General features: G+C 32.3%; 1 protein-coding gene and 1 pseudogene across 1 annotated transcript; both read left to right on the forward strand.

Moving 5' to 3' along the window:
- The first annotated feature begins 1,140 nt into the window (after positions 1 to 1,140).
- Positions 1,141 to 2,148, forward strand: LOC138349294 (uncharacterized). The gene has a single exon (XM_069299614.1). The coding sequence runs from the start codon at positions 1,141 to 1,143 to the stop codon at positions 2,146 to 2,148; it is 1,008 nt and encodes a 335-aa protein (XP_069155715.1).
- Positions 2,149 to 11,015: 8,867 nt separating this feature from the next.
- On the forward strand, positions 11,016 to 12,441 carry LOC138349038 (DNA-directed RNA polymerase V subunit 7-like; annotated as a pseudogene).
- Positions 12,442 to 16,260: the final 3,819 nt, after the last annotated feature.

Raw genomic sequence — 16,260 nt, forward strand, 5'->3', positions numbered from 1 at the left:
TATACTACTTTCCTCTATATGTAGTCCGATTAAAAAAGAATGCTTTGTTTCCATTTTTACAATTTTTAAGACTACAAATTCAGCAAGAGCATCACAATTTCCTTTTCTTCTTTAAAAATTAATACTCGTAAGACATAATTGTTAGTAATTAAAGAATGGAGTTGGATAATAGGAAAAGTCATTATCATAATAATTCCCAATTCTATTTCTAACAATGCATTTGGCTTTAGCCCTATTTGGATTTCTTATGTCACTACGTAGCATTTGTGTTAAGGTTCTATAGATTTATTCTGCTTGTACAATGAATAATACCTCTTCTATACCAATAAAGGTTGTGGTGGAGTCATAAATATTTTTTCAATCCTTGTCTGGTAAGGTTCTAGCGCTAAATATCCTTCATATGATCTTAATTAGTACCGAGCTTTTCATTGGTATGTGCTATATACACCGTTCTTAATTTGAAATGTCGGATAACATGTACACTAAAATGAACGAAATCTCAACAGTGATGATCATATTGAAATGTGTATTGCATATACATGATTTTTATTTGTTGTGAAGTACTACAAACCGGAGTTATTTATTCCATTATAAGACTAAGCAAGCCCACGTACAAAAATGCCTTTTTAGCATTTGCATTTTGTCTAACAGCAGCATGTTGGCTAACACATCTGCAACTTGATTAGTTTTTCTATAACAATGATTTACATCAGAATTCATCATAGCAACGACTTTTAAGATGCCTTTTCCACAACACATCTATTCTAACTCCAATCATTCTTTGGAATGTATGGAAAAATAGGATGCGCCTAGCACCCTATTGGAATTAATGCATCAATGTTTAGTCTTCTGAAATTGTCTCTTAGTTTTTCAAGAAGTCTCTTTAGAATTTCGTAGTACATGTATCTAGTAAATTGTGATACATGTATTTAGTTATTTGTGCAAGACTTTTTATTTTCTATTTTGATTAGTATAAATAGTGATGTAATTGATGATTGTAATCATCTCAAGTGGTCTTAAGTAACCTATATTAAACTTGAGTGCTTTTTAAAGATGTTATTTTTCCTTCCATATTTTCTACAAATTGGTATCAAGAGCAGGTTTTCGTTCTTAATCTGGGGTTAGGTGAAGAAAATAGATATGGCATCCAAAACAAATGAAGGTGTTGATTCTTTAGTTGTTCTTACTCCATTATTTGATGGAACTGATTTTGAATACTGGAAGATAAGAATGAGAACACATTTGAAAGCTGAAGGTTTGTGGACTATTGTTGCAAATGGCTTTGAAGAACCAGACAACGATGGTGATCTTACAGCAGCAGAGATGAAAAATCTTGAGACTAAGTTATCGTCAAGATGCAATAGCCTTGAGCAAAATCCAGATGGACTCAAGAGCATATTTTGCAGAATTGCTACTTGTGAGACTTCAAATGAAGCTTGGGATTTTCTGGAAACTGAGGTGTATGGTGACGAAAAGGTACGCACTATAAATATTCAAATTCTTAGAAGAGAGTTTCAAAATTTAAAGATGATAGAAATTGAAAAAATTTATAAATATTGCACAAGAGTCATGAATATTGTTAATGAATTGAGAAATCATAGTGATACAATTTCTAACCAACAATTTTTGGAAAATATTCTAATTAGTGTCACAGAAAAGTATGAGTACATTGTTGCTATCACCGAGGAGACGAAACATCTTTCTAAGCTTTCCATCAAAGAGCTAGTTGGATCATTTTGTGCACACGAGAAGCGAAGATTTTTTCGTGAAGATCAACCCAAAGAGACGGCTTTCCAGTCTAAAATAAATGAGAATTCTCAAAATTTCTCAAAAAATCATCAGAAGAAAAATCACAAGCCAAAAAAGAAGCAGGATCGTGATGGTTCTTCCAAGAAGGTTGAAGAAAAAGGTGAAAAAAACTCTAGTCTTTTTTGTAAAGTTTGCAAAAAGACTAATCACAATGCAGAAAAATGTTGGCACAAAGGCAAGCCCCAATGTAACTTTTGTAAAAAGTTTGGCCACGTTGAGAAGGATTGTTGGCACAAGAAACGGGAGCAAGCAAATATTTATGAAAAACAGGAGGAAGAAAGGGAAGAAAACCTTTTCTTTGCTTCTAAATCTGATGCTTCAACAAAAAGCAATGAATGATATGTTGATAGTGGTTGTAGTAATCACATGACTGGAGATGAAAAAGTTCTAAATTAATAATAGCATCACTACTAAAGTGAAGATGGGGAATGGAGCCTTAGTTGATGCGAAAGGTAATAGTACTATTTCGATCAACATGAAAGGAAACGGTAATCAAATTCATGATGTTCTTCATGCTCCTGACTTGGAAGAAAATTTGCTTAGTGTTAGTCAACTCATGGAAAATGATTATTCTCTTGTGTTTAGAGATAATTATTGCAGGATTTATTATAAAATTAAGCCAAATCAAATCATTGTTGAAGTAAAGATGATAAAAAGAAACTTCCCTTTGTAATTTCATTACAATGCATTAAAAAATGAAATTGTAGATGATTCATGGCTTTGACACAAAAGATTTTGTCACTTGAATTTTCATGGTTTAAAGCTTCTCAAACAAAAGGACATGGTGCAAGGTCTTTCTAGATTCATACTGAGGTGGATACATGTGAAAGTTGTATAATGGGAAAGCAACACAGGAAGTCTTTTCCAAAAGGGGTGTCTTGGAGAGATAGTGTACTTTTTGAACTAATTCATACGGCCATTTGTGGACCAATAAAGACTCCATCTCTTGGAAGTCAAAGGTATTTTCTAATATCTATTGATGATTTCTCATGAATGACTTGGGTTTATTTCTTGAAATAAAAGTAAGAAGCATTTGCTACATTCGAGAAACTTAAAGCCCTTATTGAGAAGCAAAAAGGTTGCAGCATCAAAACCATTCGCAGTGATCGAGAAGGTGAGTACACAAGTCGAGAATTTGAAGAATATTGCAAAAATGAAGGCATTCAGAAGCAACTTACAGCAGGGTATACTCCTCAACAAAATGGTGTATCTGAAAGAAGAAATAGAACAATTGTTGAAATGGGCAGAACTATGAGGAATGAGAAAGGGCTACCAAAATATTTTTGGACAGAAGCAGTGTATACAACAGTTCACATCCTTAACAGGTGTCCAACAAAGGCACTAAAGGACAAGACACCAGTTGAAGCTTGGAGTGGAATTAAACCATCTGTAAGTCATTTTAAAATTTTTGGGTGTATTTGTTATGCTCATGTACCTGCTGAAAAAAGAACAAAATTGGATGAAAAAATAAAAAATGTGTCTTTCTTGGTTATAGTGACGTGACAAAAGGATATAGGCTTCTCGATGTCAAAACTAACAAATTTGTTGTTTGTAGAGATGTCATTTTTGATGAAAAACAACATGAAAAATTGGGAGGATAAAAAGATAGAGAATACTACTATCATATCTTCAAATCAAGAAGAGGATGAGAAAGATGAAGATGTCTCTCAAGGGGGAGAAATCCCAGATTCAGATAATGAAGAAGCTCATCCAAGAGGAACAAAAATGTTGAGTGACATTTATCAAAGATGTAATTTTGACGGTGTTGAGCCACAAAATTATGAAGAGGCAATAAAGCATGATGTTTGAAAGAAAGCCACGGAAGAAGAAATTCGAATGATTGAAAAAAATAATATTTGGGAGCTTGTGGCTATTTCCTAGAGAAAGAGAAGTTGTAAGTCTAAAATGGACTTACAAAATCAAACTCAATCAGGAAGGACATATTCAAAAGCACAAAGCAAGTTTTATTGCTAGAGGCTTCACGCAATAACCAAGTATTGATTTTTATGGAACTTTCTCTCCAGTTGCTCGTCTTGAGACAATTAGAACTGTAATTGTTGTTGCTGCACAAAAGAAATGAAAGATATTTCAACTTGATGTTAAATCAACATTTCTGAATGGAAAACTTGATGAAGAGATTTATTTTGAGCAACCTCAAGGAGTTTTTATTCAAGGGGGAGAACAAAAGGTGCATAGGATAAAAAAGCTCTTTACGGGCTGAAGCAAGCTCCAAGAGCCTGGTACAATGAAATTGATACATACTTTCTGAAAAATAATTCTCAGAGAAGTAAAAGTGAAGTCACTTTGTATGTGAAGAAAGAACATGGCAGCATTATCATTGTTTGTATCTATGTGGATGTTTTGCTCTTCATAGGAAATGATGTAAAGATGATGCAGAATTTCAAACAAGATATGATGCAAACTTATGAACTGAGTGATCTTGGGTTGCTAAATTATTTCTTGGACATCGAAGTTTCTCAAGTGAAAGAATGAATTTTCATTTCTCAAAAGAAATATACTAAAAGTATTTTTAAAAAATTCAAAATGATGAATTGTAGGTCTGTGGCCATACCATTAGCAGAAAATGAGAATTTTAGAAAAGATGATGGAGAAAAGAAAGTTAATAGCTCACTTTATAGGAATTTGATTGGAAGTTTGGAATATTTTACTTCAACAACGCCAGATATTATGTTTGGTGCTAGTTTATTGTTCAGATTCATACAAGAACCAAGCCAAGTGCATTTTGGAGCTGCAAAGCGTGTTCTTGCTACTTGCAAGGAACAATGGATTATGGGATAATGTACAAAATTGGTGGAGATTTGAACTTAATTGGTTATTCTGTTTGTGATTGGGCTGGAAGTATAGATTACATGAAGAGTACTTCTGGTTATGCTTTCTTATTTGGATCAAATATTTGTTCTTGGTTATCAAAAAAGCTAAGTGTTGTTTCTTAATCCACTGTAGAAGTAGAATATGTTTCAGCATCCAAGGCTACTTCTCAAGCTATTTGGATTAGGAGAATATTTGAAGACATTGGTGAATAATAAAAAAAAAAGGGACTGTTCTTTATTGTGATAACAGATCAGCAATTGCAATTGTGAAGAATCCAGTCATCCATGAAAGATCAAAGCATATTTCCATCTTGAAGATCACTTACCCAGCTCTGGAAGGACATGAGTGGAGAATTGTCACCGGATTTGATCCAAAAAACACAGGGCGGAATCAAGTATCATTTTATCTGAGAAGCACAAGATAAATGCGAAATTCAGTTGCATTATTGTCAGACAGGAGAACAACTTGCTAACATCTTTACCAAAGCATTTCCTATAAAAAAAAATTTGCTATCTTCGAGAACGTATTGGAGTTATCAAGCAAATGCATTAAACGGGAGTGTTGGAATTAATGCATCAATGTTTAGTCTTCCGAAATTGTCTCTTAGTTTTTCAAGAAGTCTCTTATGAATTTCGTAGTACATGTATCTAGTAAAATTGTGATACATGTATTTAGTTATTTGTGCAAGACTTTTTGTTTTCTATTTTGAGTAGTATAAATAGTGATGTAGTTGATGATTGTAATCATCTCAAGTGGCCTTAAGTAAATAAACTTGATCATTTTCTAAAGATATTATTTTTCCTTCCATATTTTCTATATCAGTCTCAAGAGTCAAAAAATAACACAGCCATCCATTTCACAGAGGCAATCACACTTAAAACAGCTAGCGCAAGCAAAGAGAACCGGCGAAGGCGGCACGGTAGATGGACTAACCTTTGGTGAACAACCCGGCAACAAGCGACGACGGCACGAAGAATGTGAGGTATAGAACTGTAGAATTGGATTCAACTCACTTGTGATGGTGACTTAGGGCATCCACAAACCTACCATATGCTTTACTTTCCAATTCCAAATATAGAGTAGCCAACTCAATTCTCTATTTTACGGGTGCTCACTGTTTTAGTTCATGAAGTTATGTTATTTTTAGTTTAGTCCCTTTTTTAATCATTGGATATCAAGATTTAAACAAATCTATTTTTGATCGTATATTTTCATATAAATCTTTTTAATATTTTGAATTTTTAATTATCGTAACTTAAAGTACGTTTTTTACAAAGTATACAAATATATAAATTTTATTTTAAAAAACTTGAAGAATTCATGAACAAATTCACAATAAAATTTAAACTATTTAACACTTGAAAAACGAAATGTGTGAAATATTGGGGCATATAGGGAGTAAAATTTTGTACTCTTTCATTTTCACCCCTATGGAATGAGAAATCAAATTTTATACATAATTTTCATGTCTTTTCTTATTTGGAAATCAGCCTATAAAATTTTGATTTTATCATTTCTAGTTTAGGTCTCGAGACTTATTGATCTATAAAAAGTCTTATAAAATATGTTATGTACAAGAGATTGGAAGGGCAGGCATTAGGGAGATCATGAAGAATAGTTATAGAGGCCTGATCATGGCATTCTCGTTCCCTCGGTAGTGTACAGGTAGCAACATAGTCTAGTTCATGGCAGTTCAGTTTAGTGTAAAAAATGGTGTGAACGACATGGGTACAACAATTTTATTTTGAAACTTGATCTATGAATATAGTCAATATGCTCGCCAACAATATAATTGCAAATATGAAGCTGAAACAAGTCATTAACTGCACCAACATCATCAAAAGAACATTGTTTTAGAAAAGAAATCCAAGTTGACAGACTGTTCAAGTGTGACCTTATTCAAATGAACAAGATTGGAGAGTCAGTTTCTTCTAGCTAGATATCGTGTGTTAGGGGTGAAATTTAGTTGTACCTATTTAAGCTTTTTTAAAAGCAATGTTTAGGATAAGTAATTTATAAGGTATCTTAAATACATTATTTATTCAATTTTCTGGTTATTATATCATGCTTCAACTTTAAGTCAGGGCTGGAGCCTGAAATTTCACAAAGAGTACAAAATCTACTTCAGTGTTCACGTTTAAAAGTAACTGGTCGTATCAAAACGTGCAGAAGGAAAAAGGCTTAACTCTACATCAAGCGACCTTCAATTTGCAATCACCTTAAGCAAACTTTCCTTGTGAATTAGAAACCAATAGGCTAAAACTTTTGTGTTTTGAGGGTGCGTCTAAAATATGTTACTTAACCATTTATCGTATCATCTAACTTATATATGGTACAATTATTAGACAAATGATGTCTGCTTGGACATCCTGTATATATACTTAGCGCCGCCACTGCTTCTAGCTCAACTTGCTACATGCATGTATAATTTTTACATATAGAAAAATCTCAACATATGATCGATGCATGTTTGCCTCTAAACTAAGCGCTGCAAAATAGTCAAAAGAATTGTAAAAATGCCTCTAAATAAATTTTTATATTGCCAAATTGATTGAAAGAAAGAGCTAACACTAAGAAACAAACCCCAATCACAAACAAAAAAAATCATTGGTAAGTTGATTAAATTAATTGGCAAATTGAGTTACCAATCAAATGTCAATTACTATTAATCCGTTGTTAAAATGCTCGTCGGTAAACATTACCCACCGATTTTAATTTGTTGGTAAATTTACCAACCAAAAATCAGTTGGTAAACACCCAACTATATGTGTATGTGGTAAATATAACTGAAGAAAATAATTTTACAAAAACATAAACAATAGAGTTAAAAACATGTACTAAAAACAACAATTAGGGATAATATACAAGTACCCCCTCAACCTATGTCCGAAATCTCAAAGACACACTTAAACTATACTAAGGTCCTATTACCCCGTGAATTTATTTTATTAATAATTTTCTATCCCTTTTCAACATGCGTGACACTATCTTGTTGGCCCAATGCTGGTTAACTTTTTTTAAAAGCTAGTGTCACATAGACCAAAAAGGGTAGAAAATTACTTATAAAATAAGTTGAGGGGGTAATAGGACCTTATTATAGTATAAGTGTGTCTGTGGAATTTCAGGCATAGGTTTTTCCCCAACAATTAATATCATAAGCATAAACTAATGAGTGTAAAGAAATATATCAAGATATGTAAAATAGAATGAAATAGATAGGAAAAAATCGAGTTCACTGAATGCACAATGTCCCCTTAAGAAAACTATTCCCCTCTTTCTGGATGGAACGATTTTATTCACCAACTTATTCAATGAATTGTGCTTGACTTGATGAATTTTATGTGCCATAGTAAGGAATGACCAATTTTAGATGTCTCGCCAGATTTTATTTTATTTTCTTAAGAACATGAGGTGTTTTATTTAATTAAGAAGATTTAACCATACAAAACAGGGGAATTGAAACTAGATGATCCAATTTCCATAACATCTCCTTTATGGGCAATCTTTACGAGCAAACGAGATGCATACAAAATATATAGGGCTGGTTGCATATCGTTTGGGGACATTAGTTCATACGAGTCATCAAAGTTTAGTTTTAAGATGCCTTCAGGAGGTTTGTGACAGTACTCTGGTGACGGAGATTTATTTACTTAGCATGACAGAGGGGTAGCCTATGTGATAATATTCATTCGACAGAAAAATTAATATTATGGTAGATTCTAGGTAGTCTACTAATATTATATTTTTTGGGGAAAATGCACAAGTACCCCCTCAACCTATGCCCGAAATCTCAGAGACACACTTATACTATACTAAGGTCCTATTACCCCCTGAACTTATTTTATAAGTAATTTTCTACCCCTTTTTAGCTTACCTGACACTAGTTTGAAAAAAAAAGTCAACCGTCGTTGGGCCCACAAGATAGTGCCACGTAGGCTAAAAAGGGGTAAAAAATTATTAATAAAATAAGTTCTGGAGGGTAATAGGACCTTAGTATAGAATAAGTGTGTCTCTGAGATTTCAGGCATAGATTGAGGGGGTACTTGGGCATTATCCCTATTTTTTGTAAACTTTTAGTATTCCTATTATTTCATACATTCCAAAGAATGATTGGAGTTAGAATAGATGTGGTCACAGTGGAGTGTGTTTAATATTAAGATCTTTTTACAGGTGAATTTGGTCTTTGTAGTTAGAATAGATGTGGGCACAGTGGAGTGTGCTTACCGCTCCCTTTTATGTTGATTGAAATGATATTTTTACCTTTTGCATCAACTAAGACTCCATTCCTCATTCTTACTTTAGTAGTGATGCTACTATTAATTGAGAGGAAAACTTTTTCATCTCCAGTCATGTATTTTCTACAACCACTATCAATATACTATTCATTGCTTTTTTGCTAAAAGATCACATTGAGAAGCAAAGAAAAGATTTTCTTCTATTTCTTCCTCTTATTCTTCACAAAAATTTGTTTGCTCCTATTGCTTGTGCCAACAATAGAATGTGGCCAAACTTTTACAAAATTTACATTGCGTCGTCTTGCCTTTGTGCTAGCATTTTTCTGCATTGTGATTGATCCTTTTGCAAATTTTACAAAAAAAAAAAACTAGTATTTTTGTCACCTTTTTCTTCAACCTTCTTAAGAGAATCATCATGATCCTGCTTTTTTTATGGATTATAATTCTTCTTTTGTTGATTTTTTGAGATATTTTTAGAATTCTTGTTTGTTCTGGATTAGAAAGTTGTCTCTTAATTAGGATTGATCTTCATGAAAAAATCTTCGCTTCTCGTGTGCACAAAATGATCCGCCTAACTCTTTGATAGAAAGCTTAGAAAGATCTTCCGTCTCCTCGGTGATAGCAACAATGTACTTATACTTTTTTTTGACGCTAATTAGAATCTTTTCCACAACTTGCTGATCAGAAATTGTATCACCATAACTTCTCATTTCATTAACAATGTTCATGACTCTTGTTAAGGTTTATCACCTTAACAAGTAAATGCAAGAGCGATGAACATCACCACTTGAACCGAAGACACTAAAGAGAGGGTAAGCAACAACAAAAAAAAAGACACATTTAATTTTACTAAACACAGATATAGCTACAGAATTTAGCTTTACATGTCTGAAATGAGCCAATGATGGTGAATATATAACCGAAATCCAAACAACATTTTGTGAGATGTGTCCGAGGCAAGCACTTTCCAAGCTTCCAACTGCTTGGAATTCCTTCTCCGCCTCCACATACGTTGCTCCAACCACAATGAAACGCACCACAATGTCCTTCTCAATTCTTGACATCTTCTCATTCATGAAGATAGGACTTTCTCCAGGCACATACTTATAATCCTCCATCTTCTTGTGTTAGAAGTATACCTTGTCGATGGGACCACATCTAAAAAAAGACACAGTGCTTCTTGATCTCGTAAACAACCCCTTCCAAGATGTCTCCATGGAATATCTTGAAGGTAATACAATTGAATTCCACATGATGCATATATACATTTTGATACTTTAAGTCTCAAGGGAAATTTTCTGATAGGTGGAAACTCCACCCTTATAACGTATACATAGTTAACTTCATTTATTTGTGCAAGACATTTTTGTGTCACTACTACATAAGCAACTTTTAGTGGCATTAAATATTAATATTAATAAAGTGTGCTAAAATCTTTACTGTCATTAGAACCAATATTGCTAAAAGTTTTAGTGACATAAATAATTATTGTTAATTGCCGTTAAAAATACATATTCAGCGGCAATTAAAAATTAATTATTACTAAATATAATTTTTTGTGTAGTGTGTATTAGTCGTACAACATCAATACTCTCATTTCATGTTACCTTTATAGCATTTTCATTCATTCACAAAGGTCACCGGAGCAAAGGCTTACATCTCCGGATTTGTGCTACCATATAACGATAGAACACATCGAAGCTTAATCCGCTTTACTTTTTTGCATGTTTCAGAAATCTTTTTGATAATAATTTTAGGGATAATGCACAAGCACCCCTCAACATATGCCTGAAATCTCAGAGACACATTTATACTATACTAAGGTTCTATTACCCCATTGAACTTATTTTATCGTAAATTTATTCATGAATTCTTCAACTTTTTTAAAATAAAATTTATATATTTGTAAACTATGTAAAAAAGGTACTTTAAGTTATGATAATTAAATATTAAAAATATTTAAAAAATTTATATGAAAATATACGATCAAAAATAGATTTGTTTAAATCTTGAAATCCAATGATTAAAAAAGGGACTAAACTAAAAATAACATAACTTCATGGACTAAAACCGTGAGCACCTGTAAAATAGAGAATTGAGTTGGCTACTCTATATTTGAAATTGGAAAGTAAAGCATATGCTAGGGTTGCAGATGCCCTAAGTCACCATCACATGTGAGTTGAATCCAGTTTCTACAGTTCCCATACCCTCACTTTCTCCTTGCCGGTCGCCTATCGCCGGGTTGTTCACCAAAGGTTAGTCCGTCTACTGTGCCGCCTTCGCTGGTTCTCTTTGCTTGCGCTAGCTGTTTAGGTTTTTTCAGTTATATGTTAAGAATTTTTCAAATTGTTTCCTTTACTTGTCACTTCCCGATCATGCATTGTTGCTTCCTCCATTTCCCCCCTATTCCCTCATGATTTTCTAAATTCACTATTATATAACTGTGATTGCCTCTGTGAAATGGATGGCTATGTTTTTTTTTTTACTCTTGACACTGATTGAAATATGGGACATTTCGTAAATTTGAAGTTGACATGATTTTTAAATGTGAGAAGGATGGATATGTGTATTAAGTTTTATCTACTTAACATTCTAAATATAATTTGATTGCAGTTGCCTCCTAAAAGCAATTTGATTGCTTTCTTTTGTCAGTGGAAAACTCTAGATCACGCCAATTGTTGGTTTAGCGGTGTTTCAAATTGGTGTAAATACTCTTAACAGTGTTTGTGGGTATTAGAGATGGATAAATTTCAGTAGATGCACACTTCATTTCTTGTATTGGTTGTGGCATATAAAATTCAAAACATTTTATTGACCTTTCATACTAGAATTGCTGTGACGGCATGCATGGTTTCTTTGTAATACGCACCCTTGATGAAGGTTTTGATTTGTGACAGGTTCTTCAAAATGTTTTTGAAATCTGAGTTATCGTGGGATGTGATAATCCATGCTGAGAAACTTGATGTTGAAGGCGTAATGCTTCAGAAGGCAATTCTTATTCGCCTCATGGATGACTTTGCTGCAAAGAAGGCCTCAAAAGATCTTGGTTACTTTATGGCTGTTACTACATTGGACAAGATTGGGGAAGGGAAAGTTCAAAAACACACTGGTCATGTGCTTTTTCCTGTGGAGTTCAGCTGTATTACCTTCAAGATATTCCGTGGAGAGATATTGGAAGGGGTTGTTTAGGACATCAAGAAGCACGGTGTCTTTATGAGATGTGGCCCCGTCGACAAGGTATACCTCTCACATAAGAAGATGGCGGATTATAAGTATGTCCCTGGAGAAAATCCTATCTTTATGAATGAAAAGATGTCAAGAATTGAGAAGGACACTGTGGTGCGTTTCATTGTGTTAAGAACAAAGTATATGAAGGCGGAGAAAAAATTCCAAGCAGTTGGGAGCTTGGAGAGGGATTACCTCGGACCCATCTCACAAAATGCTGTTTAGATTTCGATTAAAATTTTTACCATCAGTGGCTCATATCAGACATATAAAGCTAAATTCTGTAGCTATATCTGTGTTTCTACAATTTAATGTGTCTTTTTTTTGTTGTTGTTGCTGATCCTCACTTTAATGTCTTCGGTTCAAGTGATCATGTTCTTCGCTCATGCATTTACTTGTTAAGGTGATAAACCTTTCCTCAAAATACATTTTCGAAGTGTCTACTTATCTTTGATTGATTTCTCTCTATGTTAATTTTGTTATTTTGGTCATATGTCCATTGTAAAGCAACTTCAGATTTGTGCATAAAATTGAAATATGGAAATAGTTGCTGAGAAAAAATGATTTGGATATTGACTATAGGACACCTAAGTATGTCGATTTATAGAACAAGTTTTAAGTTTTATGCGCATAAGAATCGTTTACACAATCAAGTCATTTTCAAGATAGTTATAACTAACTTTCTATCACACGTTAAACTACATTAATATTATAAAAAAAAATTGACAATACAATTTATATGTATATGCTTTTATGTGCTACACTTTGACACCATTATAATGAATGTGAGTAAACAAGTTTTATCTTTGTCTACTGCTAGTATGCAAATATCATTAGCATTCTTTACTATTGATCTGTCTTGTACTTAAACATGACACAAACTGTATAACAAACTTGCTATTCAAGCTTTAGTGAATCTAGTACTTCCTCCGTCCACATTTAATTGTCATGGTTTCTATTTTTAAAGTCAAAGTAGAAGAACTTTGACTAACATTTTAAGATGTATTTTTCATCATATTGATATTAAAAAAAATTATAATTTATAGTACTTTTCATATTGTTTTTGAATATCTAATACTTTTGTTTAAAATATTGAATTAATCATATATTCATATATATATATATATATATATATATGGCGTCACCCAAAATCAGGATTCCCCTTTAATTTGTTTTATTACAAAACTAGTCACCCTTTCGTGAAAAGTTGTGACTTTTATGAAAAGTCAGGACTTTAACGAAGAGTTGTGACTTTGATAAAAGTTTTGACTTTAATGAAGAGTTTCGACTTTAATGAAAAATTGCGAATTTAATGAAAAGTTGCGACTTTTATGAAGAGTTGCGACTTTTATGAAAAGGTGCAACTTTTAAGGTTGTGGCCTTTTGAAATGGTCGCAATTATTTAAAATAGTTGTAATCTTTCTGATAAAGCACAATAAACATTTATTTACACAATCCTTTGTTGTCTATAAATAGAAGGATTTCCTCTCATTCTAAAACTACGAAAATTCTAAACTTGTCCTTCTCTTTCTCCTCCTCCTCTTCCTTCATAATTAAATATTTGTGTACTTTGCTCCTGTTGAATGGTTCATTAGCAGCATTGCTTTTGTTACACATCTTGGTATGTCTTTAACAATCTATGTTATTAAGGATAAATGGTAAGATGCAATAAATTTCTTTTTTCCTTTACATTATTAATGTTTGTTACTACGTAATTTTGAATATAAGATAATATAGTGTTTTAGTGATAATGTCGGATATGTTTTACGTAATATTTTATAATTTTTGTGAAATTTGATTCCCGCGCGAAGTGCAAGTAATTTTACTAGAGTAATCTAATTTAACATTAAAAGTTAGTTAAATTGACTTTCGAAAAGTGTAACATGACAAATAAAAATGGACGAAAGGAGTAATAGAATTACTCATATGTTTTTGTGAAGAAATCACAAGTTTTGGTGTTTGTTAAATTTTTTGATTGAAAAGTGATATCTCCCATAAATCCAAATGATTAAAACTTGAGGTGTTATTCTTAACTGGACAATCAAAAATTCTTTTCTACCTACAATTGTGTCTCTATCAACCCCTTGAATTTTTAGAAGGGGATATATTAAGCTTATGATCATTAATTATGCAATGCTAACTTATACTCAATAACTTCAACAATGCACGAGCTTGCTTGCATTGTTGGCCTCAAGTTTTAATAAAGGAGGAGGGTGACAAGCTCGTGCATTGTCGGCCTCAAGTTTTAATAAAGGAGGAGGTTGACATTGTGGTAGGCTGACATTCTGCGTTGAAGAAACCTATCCCCTAGAACAAGAATCAGGTTCTTGTAAGTTGGTTTTAAGTCAAAACACAAACACTTGTTAAATTAAAAATCTTCCTCAATCAAGGAAGGAAAACCCCCGTTTTATTAATTCAACTTGATAATTTTATGATTACAACTCAATAATCAAAAACATCACCACTACTACAACTCTCGATTAACTATAATCGACTACTTCTACTCTCCAAAAGGTCAAACCCACCTTTTGTTATAAACCTCACCAAAACTCAACTCTACAAGAAGTCAAACCTACTTCTTGTACAAAGAATCGTAACTAACACTAAGAATGAAACAAGAAAATAGTTTTACACGTTCAAGACTTTCTAACTCAAAAACTTCTTGAACTTAGCAAACCTATATATCTTGAATACTTCTACTCAATGAATAATTCTCACTTTTCTCTCTATGTGTAGTCGTGACCTCTTCATCTGCAATTGTCCTCTTCTTATAGAGTTTTCTTTTTCCTTGAATCCTTATCAGATAAGGTAAGGAAATTGTAATTGTATTTAAACAAGGATTACTGATTTTACTTTTTATAGTACAATCCTTATTATATACAACTTCCTTCCTTAATAAAATATATTAAGATTTTCTTATTTGTATCAACTTGTATCTTCAATATATTAAATTTTGGCTTTGACAAATAATTCTATTGCTTGACTGCGTGGCTGCGTCATTTTGCTACTGTGACAAATAATTCTATTGCTTGGCTGCGTCAATTTGCTACTACAATTGTTTGCATTTCTTGTCTATCATCAAAACATCGATTTTTTTATTCTTGTAGTAGAATTACCAATTCTATCAAGCGTAAAACTTGTTAATTCATGATGAATCCTATCGATTTCATGAGATGAGTTTCAATGAAGAGGTAAAAATTAATACCGTTAATCTGAATATGTTTGGGAAGAAGCAATAGTTATTATTATAATTTCTCCAAAAAGAACTCTTATTACCATACATTCTGTTTCCTATAAATACTTTAGGAACTTTTAGTTAAGAAAAGTAGAGGTAATTACTATTATTATATATATATATATATATCTAGCAATGTTGCACAAGACATGAAAATGGGCACTTGATCTTTTTGTTCATTAATGATCTGAAAGTAGCTTATTTATAGAAGTACAAAAAGATACATATTGGCAGATCTAATACAAATTACAAAATGTCTTTAGTCAAATCTAAGATAACATGCTCATCATTAAAACCTATATTAAATAAAGTCAATATGGTTATCTTTGTTTGTCATTAGAAATGATTAAAAAAAGAAGTATAAATTAAAAACTATGAACAATAAAAACTGAAACATCTTTAAAGTAGTCTTTTTATTTCTTGCATGGCAAAAATTCTTGAAAGGGGTTTACTAGGTGATACTGATAACTGAGGGAACTCTCTTTATGAGACTTGAGTCTTCACAATACGACATAAAAATTTTATAAATATTTTAGAAATTTGATTATTATATAGTTGAATACAAACTCTTTATGAGATAAACTAAAAGCATGGACTCTAATATAGAGTACAACTATTACAACTACTGTTATGATGTCTTCCTAACAAATAAAAATTAATTTATTGAATTGAATGAATAATTTTTCTTTGTTTATTCTAACTCTCATGGATAATCTTCAAGAGTTGAATGAGAATAGAGATCAATTACTGACTTCCTTGACCAGTTTAAAATTTGAATATATTGATCTTAAAAAAATTAATTCTGATCTCAAGAAAGAAAATCAACTCATAAAGGAACATGTACAACAACTTGAATTATCCAGAATGTATGGCATGGTGTTAAATTGGGAACTGAATATGATTTAATAGTGGTCCTTTTGATTA

The sequence above is a fragment of the Solanum lycopersicum genome, chromosome 6 (assembly GCF_036512215.1).
Source record: "Solanum lycopersicum chromosome 6, SLM_r2.1".
Classification (NCBI taxonomy): domain Eukaryota; kingdom Viridiplantae; phylum Streptophyta; class Magnoliopsida; order Solanales; family Solanaceae; genus Solanum; species Solanum lycopersicum.

Coding starts and splice junctions, on each gene's coding strand:
- LOC138349294 (XM_069299614.1), top strand. CDS start 1,141: ATGGCATCCAAAACAAATGAAGGTGTTGATTCTTTAGTTGTTCTTACT.